Genomic DNA, 14320 nt, shown 5'->3' on the forward strand with positions numbered 1-14320 from the left:
GAAAGCCAGATTTGATGCAGCTTGCAACAGAATATGAGCACTAGCTGCACAGCAGGCTGTGGGCCAGGAAAGGGGAAAAAAGGCATACCTCTGTATTTTTGTAAACAGCTCTTCTATGTTTTCAGAGCAAGGACCAGATGAAAACTGCCTTACTGTCTTCTAATGACATTTACATTGTATATTTAAATATTTCAGAGCCTGAAAATTCCCAGGGTATTATTTGTTTTATTACAATAATTTAGTATTTCATAGCTTCTCTTAGGAATATTTTGTGTCCTAAGCAATTACTGAGGACACTACATCACACAGCAATTACTTTTTTAGTATCAGCTCTGTAAATATTATCTTTTCAAGGCATTTTAAGCTTCTATGATTTGCATGTGCTCCTTTCTAGCTAAGCAGTTCAAAATTCAGCCTACCCTAAAATTATGTTTGTTTAACATTTTATTTTTATATTAAAATCCTATTACCAAGCTCCCCCCAAACAAGGCTGCAAACCACCTATTAACAGCAATTCCAGATCTTGAGCCACTGCAGAGGATGTGCTCAGGGCTGTACATTCACTCCATTTTCTCTCCAGTTTGATGGCTATCCTTGTTTTTGAGATCAAACACAGTGCTGAAATACAAAACCTGTATTACAGCATGCTTCAAAGAATCAGGTAGTGTGGAAAGAAAGTGCAGTATTTACACATGTACAACGGAATTGAAAAATCTAGTCACTTGAATTTCAGACTTTAAAGTCGTGACAATTTTCCTTCAGAGCACAGTTACCTATTTTAATAACTGACCTGTTAGTACCTCCCCCAGCTGCATACAAAACTTGCAAATGTCAAATAATAATAAAAAAACTGGTTAGAGAGAAAAAGAGGCTCCTGTTGGTGGAGAAGACCTCAAAAAAATGATTTATAACATCTAGTTTGGTCTTTCCCTGCTTGTCTCTGCAAAGGCTGGCATGCACTCTCACCACAATGCAGATACTTCGCCTGTTCAGCAGATCCGTTATCACTGTGGAGCAGAAGTGGCTGGAATGACACTTGGGAAGGCTCCTGTGGGTCCCAGAGGCAGGCAGAGCTGGAGCACAAGGGCTCCATGGGAGGCGAAACAAGAGTGGCTTGGACAACATGGTGAGGACAAGATTTCAGGGGTCTTCTGCTAGGCGTGTTGAGCAGGGCAGAAGGCAGGCAGCCAAGTTATTCTTCTGTCCCAGACAACAGGAAGGCTCCTCTCTTTGAGGAAATATTTCCACTACTCTTTGTTATTTGGTATCTGTTTCTTGAACAAGAATTTACTTAGGAAAGAGAAAACTCACAACTACAATCATCCTAAGAAAAAAATCTCTGAATTCACAGATGATTCACATAGTTCTCCCAGTGTATAGTTCACACTACAGCTCTTCTGAGTCCTTGACTACTTCAGGCAACAAGAGTTTACATAGCCAGAAGTGAGTCAGTGCAAATGTCTGTCAGCAAACAGAAGAAGGAAGTATGGATTTAATTTTTGTTTAATTTAGTGCCAACTAGATTGAGCACAGATTCACTTTTCCCAAAGAAACAAAATAAAAATGAAACACTGAGAAGCTGAAACATTTTACCTCAAAAACCTGTGGTGTTTTTTACTATTTTTTCAATGGTAAGTTTTAAGAGTCAACAAAAAATATGGACTAAAAGCAAAATGCAACTTTTGTTGCAGATTCTATGAAGTATTTTAATCGGTCTGAAATTTATGGTGTCTTATTCTCACTTCACAAAGCAATAATTTTTATACTTGTGTCAGGTCACTTCATTTCCCTCCATGTCCCCAGTTTTCAGTGTGTGAATTGAAAACAAAAAAATAGATGTATAAAGTGAACAGTTTGCGCATCATTACTGTTGACTGATTTATCCATGTTGTTAAAACAGATAAGAGGGCATTGGATTTTCATTTGGAAACCATGGGAAGAGCTATTCAGCCTGTCCATATTCAGGACGGCACGGGAACACGCTTATCTTGAAGTAAATGTTACGGTCTCCTTGACTTCAAAGTGGCACTTGAACACTGCCATCAGCTCTTGACATTGTACCAGTGCAAAAGGAATAGCTGATGTCCTTTTTAAAGCTCCTGCCGGAATAAGCAATCCCAGGAATGACATCTTTGGCTCACCTGCTGCTGACCTCGCTTGCCCTTGGCTGGGCAGTGCCTGGACCCTCGGCAAACCAGGAAACCTCAGTCCAGAACTTAAGGGAACTATGTCCATCTAAACCCAGGCATTCAAGAAGCTGGCTATCAAATACCCTTATTTTAAATTACAGTTGTTTCTAACTGCATCTGTGATTGCAAGGGAAGGGTCTAACCCACGACTTCTGAAACACATTGTTTACATTGATGTGTCTTAACACTAGTCCCGACAGTTTTTTCAGTGGCACACAACAAACTCGCTCCCTTGGCTTCCGTAAGGACAGGGCAGCAATAAGGGTTCATTATATTCTGCTTGACAGTCTAAATTTAAATATTTAGAGGGGAAAATCTGTTTGTTTCTGACTGCAAGCTGCTTCTCATGTTAACATTACCTCAAGCCTTACTTTTACTTTAAGAAATTCTGAATGTGAAGCTAAGTAACATTTCAAACAATCATGTATATATAACTGTAACTAAACACCTACACATATGCAAAATAAAGTCCATGTTTCAAATTGCATTGTATTAATGCATATAATTTGATTTAACTATTATTTCAGCAACTCTGTAAATCCCTTTGAAAGGATCTGTTGCTTGTTGATTTTGCACCATGTGAAGACATGGTAAATATGACATGTAGTTTCATCACATGAATAATGCATTCTGCATCTCAAATAAGCAGGCTCTGCTCCAGGGAGATGCTTAATCCACTCCTTCCTTCTGGGGATGAAAGAAATTAAACTCAGTGCACTGATCTCACAGTATGTGTTCATCTGACTTTAATTATAAAATGATTATTTCAACATTTTTTCCTGTAAAATAAACCAAGCCTGAGCTCCATATAACCTCTACCGAATTACATTACTTCTCTGTGCACTCAGTCAGTGCTCATCAATACTGCTCTTTCAATACAGTTTCACATGGAAGGATAAAATCCACCTCTAGAGGTTTGCAACTGGTGTAGTAGTTTCAGGCCTCACAGGAACAAAAGCTCGCCTTTTTGATAGTTGCCAAGAGGATGGAGCAGTGAAATCCTTTAAAGTGAATTCAAATGTCATGAGAAGGAACTTTCACCAGACACAGGAAGATGCCATGGTCCCATTACCAAGCTGGAAGATTTACATCTCATATCCTGTGTATTTTTTTTCACAGACTTCAAACCTGTGCAAAACTTTGCATACAATCAATTACCTGTTTAAAACCCAGAAGTTTTCTCTTGGCTAATTCACTAGGCAGAGCATTCCTTGGGAATAGAACATCTGTTGTCCATGTCTTAGGAATGACAGAGCATCAAGTGGAATAGGCAGCTGTACTGTCAAAGGTACTCCCATGCTTCAAGCTTGAAAAACTAGCAGTTCAGAAATGTGATGTGTTATCAGGCATACCATCTGGGGGGATAGAAATGAATGCTTCCGATACAGGATAAGATCTCCATATGAGGATTACTGACAGTAACTCCAGCTGACACGTTCCCATCCAGGTCCAGCAGAATTTACTGGGTTCATTGCACCACACCTTCAAATTCAAAAGCTATTTGGAGCTGACCTACATAATGCCAGAAGGGTGATCCTGCTCCCGAGCAAAAGCAGCTGTTCTGCTTCTGGTCTTGTACTAATTAATATCACTAGTCAATAGTGAACCTCCTATTGCCAAACGAAGCTGGCTAGCTAGGACACTAATCCATAATGTGAATTAAATGCTCACAAACAAGCGAGAATAGAAGCTATTTATAAGGCACTAGCTCACATACAAAACATGGTGTCAGGTGATATAAATGTTTATAGGTTATTTTCAGAAACTTCAGTCAACTCCTAAATGTTCAAGTTAATTCTCAAAATAATGCTTAGTTTTGCAAAGCCTTTTATGTGTATAAACCCACAACATCCATTGTGCTACAATGAGAATTTCCTAGGACATGAAGAATTCTAATTATAATTTTTTAAAATATCCAACCAGCTCAATCTTATTTATCCTTTGAGGCTCCTAAGGTCTAGAGATGGAACAAGGCATTCAGATAAATGTCATCACTATATTAAAAGATGAAGAACATATATAAGCTTAGATCAGCTGTTTTCAGATCACCTGAAATACAACTAAGCACATCTCACCAAACACTTGTATTATCTCTCCGAATAAACTGTGACTTATGCAGAGCACATGGTAAAAATTCATCTGCAATGCTCGCAAAAAATCCAGAATTTGCATCAAAATTGTAAAAAAATAAAAATAAATGGTCATTAGTCATGATGATTATTACTTAAGACTTGAAATTCCTAATCTTATCAGACAGTTGGAAAAAAAATTATACCAGTACACTTTTATCCAACTTTCTCTTTAAAGAATGCAAATGAAAATCAGGAGTTCCCAAAATGGCCCTGAAACCACAAACTTCAGCTGGTTCTCAGACCTTATCTTAAGTGTTTTATAAATACAGTAACAACACTATAAATGATAACTACTAAGTTAAAAAAAAAAAGTCAAAAGGTTGAATACTTTCAAGGCCATAAATATTTCTGACCTATGAGCTACAGCATTACCTGAAAAGTACCCTATAGAGGTCTTCATTCACTCTAAAGAATAATGAATATTGATTTGTATTGACTTGGATAAAAAAGACCTGGTTGATGTTTGTATAATTAAAAATTTTCTTAGAAGAATAACTGCACACTGGATGCTGCACTTTGTCTTTTCACAATGGTCATGATCTTCATTATGCTACCATAAAAATAACAATTTTTAAAACACTACGATATTTTCAAGAATGAACATGAATGTTCATTGTAAGCAATACTAAGACTCTCTCTCATGCATAGAAACATGCACACAAAGCATCCACAAAATGTGCTTTGGCTGTTCACTAAAGCTGTTGGGATGAAATCAGAGCCTATCAGTGGCAAAGGTCTGAGCTCCATCCCCTATCAACAGACTCTCTGTGGGTTGTGTGTCTTTGTTAAATAATAAAGCCACTTAGCACAGGCAATATTAACCATTAGAAGGTGGGTGACATGACCTCACAGCTTCTGATTTCTATTGAAATGCATCTTCCCTTCGAGTCAGAGGTTACTGTGCTTGAAGTGAGAATGGCAACATCAGTAATTCCACCTGAGTGCAACCTCTGTCAGTGTTCATTTGTTTCCATTAAAAGGTCTCTAAAATATTACTTGAGGTGAAAATCCCTCTAGATTGCTGCATAATATGTATGTCAAACTTGTACGTGTATCAGACTTGTCCGAAGTAATTAAAAGAGACACAGGTTGAGAGATCACTTATTTTAACTAACTATTGATATAATGGTCCAGCTTTTTGCAATGTAATGAGACAAAAGACAAGGATGGACAAGTGATTCTGCATGTGGCAGAAAATCACATGAAGACAGGAACTCTGGCAGAGTGCTTCTCTGTTAGACTTCTGAGCGTGGCTGATGAGTAGTAGAAAATATGAGCCAGTCTCCCTCTACTATCGAAACCAGATATCAAAGAACATATTTCAGAGGGCCTGAAAATATATGAGCCTCTGATGAAGAGGTGGTTGTGCTCAGTATCTCAAATCTGCTGCGAAAGACAGAGATACAGGGGTGTTCTTCACAGCAAAAGCTTGAGGCGACCTAACAGTGGAAACTTCTTACAGCTCCCTTGGAACTTTTCTTATTTGCTTCGTATAACTAGTTGAATTTTGATTAGTATTACCTTGCAGCTCAAAAACAAGTTAGGCATTACAAAAAGCGAAGCAACTCTTACCTGGAATACTCTGTCTCCTCACAGACAGTGCTCCATCAGGTGCCTTTGCCTGGTTTGCAGATTTTGTATAAGGACTCTCATCTAAACAGAAACAAGCAACACCTCCAGTTACTGTTAAATATAATGTTAAAACCAACATTTTTTAAAATCCAGATACTGTATGAACTAGCAGAGCAGATCACAAGAGTGAACCAGATGAGGATGGGTATTTCTAAATGCTAGTTCAATGCCATGTTTAGACTCGATGACAAAGGCTCTGAATAGGAGAGCTGAAAAGGATGTGCTAGAACTCAAACTGGAGGTAAGACATATTGAGGACAGGCCTGATATAAAAAAGCTTTTTCAGGTTTAACATACTGATAGAAATTGACCTTTTTTCATGTTTAGAAGCTTCTTGTGTCAAAGACTTGAACGACAGAGGCACAATCCCCGTTCAGGAGTGAAAGGTTTCCAGAAGCTTTTGAATATTCCGGCTGAGAAGATGCACTCCTTTTCCTTTAGGACCTGTCAATGGGTGATTCCTTTTCATTTGTAACAGTTGACTGGGGAAAACATCAGAAAGCTGTTGCCAAACAGGCCAGGCACATTTGTGCCTCAAGAACAGCACAGTACCTGTCTGTGTCTAAAGAGGAAGCTACATGGAACACTTACTGATCAACTTCAGTGCACGAAAGATCATTAATGGTGGGATGAGCAGATGAGTCACCAATTAGAGGCAGCATTAGGCAGAAAGTGAGTCACTTCTACATCCCTCTTAAGAGCAGAACGATGGTAAGGAAAAAAATCAACCCTATTGTAGCGTTGAAAAGGACAAGCTATAAGTGCAGGAAAGAAATGTGAATGAAAGACAAGAAATACTATATGTATTTTATTATTTCAATAAAAAGAAAGGAATCTGAAGAAATAAGGCTTTTGCCTTGCTCTCCCTTTAATTGAGTATTCAAAGACTTTGAAGTGTCACAAATCTTTCTGTTTGCATACTTTTCTTCAGATTGCAAATGACTGATGAATTTATAGTATGTGCATGAATACATGCTTAAATACTGGTCAATGAGTAGAGGAATCAAAGACTACATTATCTATTATAGCATCCTCAGATCAAACAGAGCCACATAAACTTTTTCTGGAGGACCATCTTTTCAGCTGACATTCTTGACAGTATAATCCTTCTTTGCTGACTGTACTCTTTACATCTGGCGAGGTCTCAAAACTCCTTTAGAAGCTTGCATCAAAGACAGCAGTCCATTTTTATACTAGTGAGTTAAGGGTTTGGTCAGCATAATTAAATTTAAAATCAGGTCTCGAAGAAGTGACTGAAAGAGCTGGTTATCCTTAGAACCAGAACTTCTGTAATGAAGTCTGCTACTGTTAGTTGCAATAACAAAAAACTTAAATTAATTAAAAAGGAAAAAAAAAGGAAAAGGCAAAATAATTATATATAGCCATGAACCTTGATGAAAATAGAGCAACTACTGAAGAACATGTATTAGTAAAATACACAACAGCCATTATAATTGTGTTTTCTACAGTAAAATGAACTGCAATTGTTTTAGGACTACAATGTTACAATAGAAGAGTAACAGGCTTGCTTATACTACACCCCAGTACAAACGCCAAGAAAATAAAGCTGCCAGCTACAGGACATAGAGAAGTATGGAAAAATATTAACATGGATCTAGGTACATAATTTAAGAAAAAGATATGTAAAGCCTTATCCTTCCATTTGCGGTAAGAGGATAAGCTAATATTATTGCATATGTGAAATATACACTCCTTAATTAAAGAAAAAAAAACTACAGTAAGACTAAACAAAAGCTTCTGAAAGAAGTAGCATTTATCTTTTTTTCTTTCACAGAAGAAGCACCATTGAACTTGAACTCAAGGTTGAAGACAAAGAAACTGAACACGTGGCTTATATGTCCCATCCATTACTACCAAGTTGCAGTTGCTGAACATAATGGCAGATTGTGTAAGACACACACATTTTTTTATTAAAAAGTGGGCAAGAAACATAATACAATTTCTCTATTACTGATGGATAGTAATGACTTCTGGGCCCTATTTGACTGTATGCTCTACCTAGGAAAAATCTATCAATTTACAGAACAAAACAGTCCTCTCCAAGTCAGACTTCTCAGATACAAATTATTTTCATCAGATTGAGGGAGAGGAAAAAAAGGAAAAGAAGAATTTTCACAACTAGACCTTTTCCACTGAATCTTTGTCATGGAACAAATGAGTAAATCATCTCCACTCTCATGCTGGAAGAAGATTTTCCCAATATTGCACTGGACTAGGAGTACCTGTGGTTATTCTGAGTTCAGAACACAGGACAAGTCTGCAAATTTTTCTGGTTAAAAACACCAGTGGGCGGAGGGGACTTCACATTCAAATACTTACTAGGGAGCCTGAGCAGTAATGTTTTCTACATAGTAACTGGCAGATGTAAACATTACTAAGACTGCATAGGTGAGTAAGCTAATATTTTAATTTAAGCCTTTTATAACTTTTATATGGGTTGGGTACTGTAGGCATGAAACTGCCTTACATTTCTTAATCAGTTCACAGATTCTCATAGCAAAACAAAGGACCCAAAAAGTTCCTTCATAAACTTCTGAAACACCGTAAATGCAAAACACACCCTATTATTATTGGGAAAGAACAATGACCCATTGGTGGACTGGTAAGCTGTTCTCAGAACTGTAAAGAATTTTCTTCCAGTGCCCTTTTAATAGTAAAATCAGACTGAAACATTACTAGAAATAGGTATGAAGGACTCCAAGAAGCAGAGGAAAACAAACACAACCAACTGTATGGGGAGTTCTTATTGAATCTTACTGAGATGCTTAACTGAGACAGGAAAGCAAAATAAAGATCAGACGGATGCAGACATCACCCTAAAGAAGCTAGAGAGACAAGGAAGTCCTGAGAGCCCTGAAATGTCAGACACCATTCATGGTGCCCCAAATAAAAAAATCTGTTTGTACATACTAACAAAGTTGCATGAGCAGCCACAAGAATTTACCATCAAATTAAAATTTCTTGATGCCTTTATCCACTCTGTAGTTAGCAGGGAGGGTCTTAAAAATGCCAAAATGTCTTATGACAGCAGTGCCTAGGGGGATTTGTAGGAGAGTTTTTATTACCAGCAATGACAGACTTGGAGATGAAACTCAATTCAGCAGGCCAACACAGAAAAAGCAAGGATGCAAAAAGATATGAAGCATTCCCCCTCCAAACAGGACATAATAACTGAGTATCAGTAAAAGCTGTAATATATCTTAAGACACTACACATACAAAGAAGAGGGAGAAACAGGCTAGATTCAGAAACATAAATCTCACCTGTTTACACCCCTAACAGTAGCATATCAGCAGCAGCGAGCAAGCCACAGTCCATAAGGAACTCACAGTGCAAACTGCATGGCCCCAAAGCACAAAAATGCCTTCACCTGGACACACAGCTGCAAACCCTACCACTCTGAGCACGGATTGCTCCACAGGTGGCCACATTCCCTACCAGCTTAGCTACACCCATCACTTGTGCAGGTGCGTTTGATCCACCGCTGGCTTTTTTTTCCTCTCATAATTCCTTCTGGCTAAAAAAAATCAAACAACTCAGAGTAAACAATTTCAGCTAGTCAGTAGGTCACATAAAGGTGTCGGCTATACCAGCAGATCTCAGTGACTACAGGAAAACAATCCTCTTAACGCTGTTAAGAGGCAGAGGTCATTCCCTCAAATTCATACTTTGCATGTTTTTCTTACAGTAAATGTGCAATAGTGAAAGACGTACACTGTGTTAAGCCACTCCTTCCTGGCAGAACACAATTGATAATCTCAGAGTTGACACCTTGCAGAATATTCAGATTCTTAACCAGCAAAGCAAAATTACCTTTTTGTTTTCTCCTTTTACTTGTCCTAATGAAACAGCCCCACACACCAGTAACAGCAGCTTGCACATCATTCTTTCAAAGCCCTGCCTACGATTAGAGACTACAAAGACAATAATCAAGTGGACAGGCAAGTACTTCTACTGTTTACAGGTATTACTGTAGGTTTATTGCTTTTTGCTTGTGTGGTAGATAAACAGCTTTTTTTGCACTTTCCTTCCTATTTTTAACATGATGGCATCTCTACCCTGTAACTGAATGATTCATGCTTTGAGTTAGGGACCATGCTGTGACCCATTTATATAATTCTGCATTGTTCTTACTATACAGGTGTGGGGCATCTGTCCAAGACTAACCGCTCTAAAGACTGCAAGAAATAACAGTAATGTAACCCCAGAAAGATTATACATGAGACAATGTGTACAAATACATGTCTGAAGTGACTGGTACTGTGTCAGCAAAGTGACCATATGCAATCATTAGATATTTGCTGCATTTAGTTTAATATCCTTTGAAGGATACCAACAGGGGGCACATAAGAGGGAATAAAAGGAAGGCCTAAAGATATTTCCTCAACAGTCAAGTCTAGACATTCAATGTTTCAGGCAGTTTATGACCACTGAACCATTCACGTGTCTCTCTTGGGGGCTGTGAAAGCTATTGACACAAGAATTCTGTTTACAGATGTGGTAAAGGCTAAGGGCACTCCCTCCTTCAAGTCTTCAAAAAGGGGTTAGAGGACGTTTCCTTCACTGCTGCCGCCACGCACATGATAACTGCTGAACCCAGTGAATGTGTCCAAATCCTGTGCAGCACCAGGTGGCCCCAGGAGGTGACTAAGCACAGCTACATGCTGTTTCATGTGAAGGGGAAGCTTCTTCCCACCTCACTGGGAACAGCTTCTGAACAGCTCTGTGGCTGCCCCTCCTACATGGAGAGGAAATGTGAAGAAGCTCCACTTCTTCTCAGCTCTGTCACCATTTGTACCTGCTTTTCTATTGCAAAACTTGCATTAGAGGGAGCAGGGGAATAATGTGGCATCAAATTTGTACATGAGGAATTTCAAACATGGGAATTTTCTAATATTTAGGAGCTTGAAAGCTGGACTAAATTTTTTTCAACAGTAAATGTAAAGGCATTGTGAGGGAGAACAGAGTTTCCATCTTTCAGTTCTTCATTTTCCATTCTTTGATGGCTTTACTTATGTCTTACCACAGAACAAGCCATTCTTTCAGGAAAAAATTAATTTAAATAATTTTAGGGATTAACCATGTAGGTCCCAAGTGGACTTCACAACTCAAACAAGTGAAATCTGAGGTGTTCTCAGATGTTCCCCACTGTGAAGAATCTCCAACCAGAGTCCCAAGACTCCTCAAAGAAGCACATTAGATTTTCACTGGCTAACCTCCAGCTGTCTCAGTGTACAGGAGTAAGATCAACTTCATGTGCTGCTGTTTGCACTGTCTGGGACAGCATGCACTTCAGACAAACAGAGAATCACATTATCTCTACAGACATAGAGACTGGCAACACCACAAATTGTCAAGAGGATTGGTTGCAACTGAGACAACATCCCCAAGATTAGTTCCTCAAAAATTAAAAGTACTAGAGCCCCAGTTGTTACTTCACACATTCCTAGATCTGTAATATTCCATTTACTGAAATTTGTTGTTCCTTAACTTTATAAAGAAGAGTATTTTTCACCAAACAAATTTTTATGGATCCTGCCAGTACAGAACAAAATACAATAGGTTCTCATACTTCCTATATCTGAAACTTCCCTTGAATTTTATCTTTAAATGGCATAAAGCTCAACATTATCTAAAAGCCTATTTTCTTTGCACAGTATCATACCAGTAATGGTAAATCCCGAGCTACAGCATTCTTCATTATCTCTGATGCTTGCAGCTAAAGGCTTCTACAGATAAAAATAAACATGTATCCACTGATGCCTGCGGTTCAGAGAAGCTCCGAAGTTGTGGAAGGCTTACAAAGAGTCTTGGTAGAACTTTTAGGATCATTCCTGCAGCAATGGACTCTCTTCTAAATTCAGACCTTTCTGTTAAAGATCTTCCCTTCTGTGAGGAAGCTGAAACACTGTTTGGAGCAGGGACTTGAAGCCCAATCTCACATTCACAGAGGGTACCCAAACTCCCAGGTACACAATCATTTTGTCTTGCTAGCTCTCTCTGACAAAAGTAACGAAAAAATATCTCAGAGAATGTAGTTTTACTGGTTAAGTAGTATATTTTTGTAAGATTTCCTTTCAAATAATGCAAGAGTTAACACCCTGGAACATTCATAGTTACTACAATGTCACTGCAGATGTGTCAGAGCATAAGAGACTATAAACTGTTGAAGAAGAGACAAAATTATCTTAGCCTTTTCCACCAGATGTATAACGTACAGATTTTGAATGTATATGATTCAGAAAACAACAGAGTGTCAACAATTTGCTTTGCCCATATGCTAAACCTTTCAGATGTGTCATGGGAGCTCCAACCATGAAATAAAGCATTAATTTCTCCTACTGGTACAGAGGAATAATAATTTTTCAGTTCATTTTAGAGCTGTGGCTTCAGTCACTCCCAATGAATCTTGATTTTTGAAATGGCAGTGCTTCAAAGTAGTGCTTAGATATATCTAGATTTTTTTAAATCATTGCATATATAGTAGTCATTAATGGACTAGGCTCCAAGTAGGACAAATATGGATGTATTTAATCTTAATCCTTTTTTATCAAATTGTATGCTCGGTGCTCTCAAGAGCAATCTTTGTTAAGAAAACATAGGGTTTCAAATGCTTCCATAAGTAACGTTTGTTGGTGTGTGTGACATGGAAAAATTATGAGAAGAAGGAGTTAGACTAGTTCCTCTGATAATTTTCTTTTCCACATTTAGCAGCTATGTCTCTGATTTTCCCAGAAATTTAATTTTAACAGTTATACTACCAATGAATAACTGTGTTGTCTCTCTAAAGTGAAAATTTATTCAATTTTATTATACTTTATGTAAATTTAATTATCTTTTTTCTGAATTATATGGTTACTTATTACAGTAGCAGCTCAGTTTTAATCTAGAAGCAAGAGAAGTAGGGTACTGTAATTATGTGTAACTGTGAATCCATTTCATATTGATATTTACAATACCTCAGCAAGCTTGACTGTTGGAAAAATGATCTGAATATCCTCCCAGTTTGCTTGTGCAAAGTTAATTTCCTACGCCTGTGCTTAGACACCTGAATGGAAATGCTTGGTTTCCTAAATGACTAAGTATGCTGATCTCCTCCCAAAGCTATTTTGCTCATGAAAATTCAGAACTTTCTATGACCATTTAAAACATGCAGGATCTGCAGAAAGCTCAAAATGTGTCTCGAGAGATATTAGCATATGGTGAAATTCACTTCAGTGGATTATCTAATAAAGAAGTAATCCTATTTAAATAATACCCCAACCGCAAACTACTTCAAATCTGATAAATATGTCTTTTTGTTTATACAGCATCAAGCATTTAGCACAAATGCCATAAACCAGAATCACTGAATTGTTACATAATTTTAAAATTCAACTTGAGTTTCACTTTATTGTCTTGAGATGCTGTTTATTGTTTATGGAAATAATACAGGCATCACGTAAGTGATATGTGTGAGGATTACCCAGAACAGCTAGAAACTGAAGAGGCTGGTGTGTGAAAAAGCTTGAATAAACTGGGGACTTAAACTATTTTCTGTGACAGTCTTAGGATTTTTCCGTACATACAACTTCTGCAGAAAACCTTATCCTAGAGAATAGGACTATAAACCTTTCCAGTTAAAAGGAATTAAGTGTCTAAGTGACACAGATATTACTAAAAGGAGGCATTTCCAGATATTCAAGCTTCAATTTTATTCTGAACACCTTGGTCCGTAGGAAGGTTTTGTTCTCCTCCTTGCATGTGTGTAGCTCTGATGTGCACTGCTGCATGCTGTCATTGTATGAAAGTGCCATACATTAGCTTTTGGGGGGGAAATATATTGAAAACTGTTTTCTTTATAAAACAAAGTTCTAAAAATTAATAAATTCAATTACTTTAACACTCATACATGCTAAATCAGCACCCCTCAAGAGTATTTGAGCATTAATGCCACACTTCACGGAAAAACATTTTTATGAATAGCTATTAACTTTAAAAATGCATCTGTTACCTTAGCGTTACCTTTAATTCTTGACAACCTCCCCCCCCCTCCCCCTTCAGCTACCTATTCCCAGATGGGCTGGGAAGACAGTGACAGCTGACAGGGACAAAAGGGGCCAAGCCATATCCCTTGGCTCCTGGACAATGCCTGAAGCTACCGCACCCCGCTCCTGACTGCTGTGGCTGCCCACCACTGCGCCTCCTTTGGACAAAAGGCAATTGGCCTCCCAGCCAACAGCATTCCACTGTAAGGAATGTACTACACTGTACCACAATGTGTGGTATGGTCTGTCGTTACATTAGTGGTTAAAATGCAACAGCAGAAACATGTACGGGTTCTGAGTTCTGCTTGGCACCTCTACC

At 38.1% G+C, this 14320-nt stretch overlaps 1 protein-coding gene across 19 annotated transcripts in view; it reads right to left on the reverse strand.

The window, feature by feature from the left end:
- GRIP1 (glutamate receptor interacting protein 1) overlaps positions 1-14320 on the reverse strand; it is a 328821-nt gene that overhangs the window by 94788 nt on the left and 219713 nt on the right. For 16 of the 19 annotated variants that reach the window (XM_072922895.1, XM_041712099.2, XM_030259167.4 and 13 more), the window contains one exon: positions 5894-5974. The exons of the other annotated variants lie outside the window; for them this stretch is intronic. Coding sequence is in view for 13 of the 16 variants with exons in the window: in XM_041712099.2 (XP_041568033.1) it covers positions 5894-5974 (81 nt within the window). In the remaining 3 variants the exon portion in view is untranslated. The remainder of the gene's footprint in view (positions 1-5893; positions 5975-14320) is intronic. 19 annotated transcript variants of the gene reach the window in all.

The sequence above is a fragment of the Taeniopygia guttata genome, chromosome 1A (assembly GCF_048771995.1).
Source record: "Taeniopygia guttata chromosome 1A, bTaeGut7.mat, whole genome shotgun sequence".
Lineage (NCBI taxonomy): Eukaryota > Metazoa > Chordata > Aves > Passeriformes > Estrildidae > Taeniopygia > Taeniopygia guttata.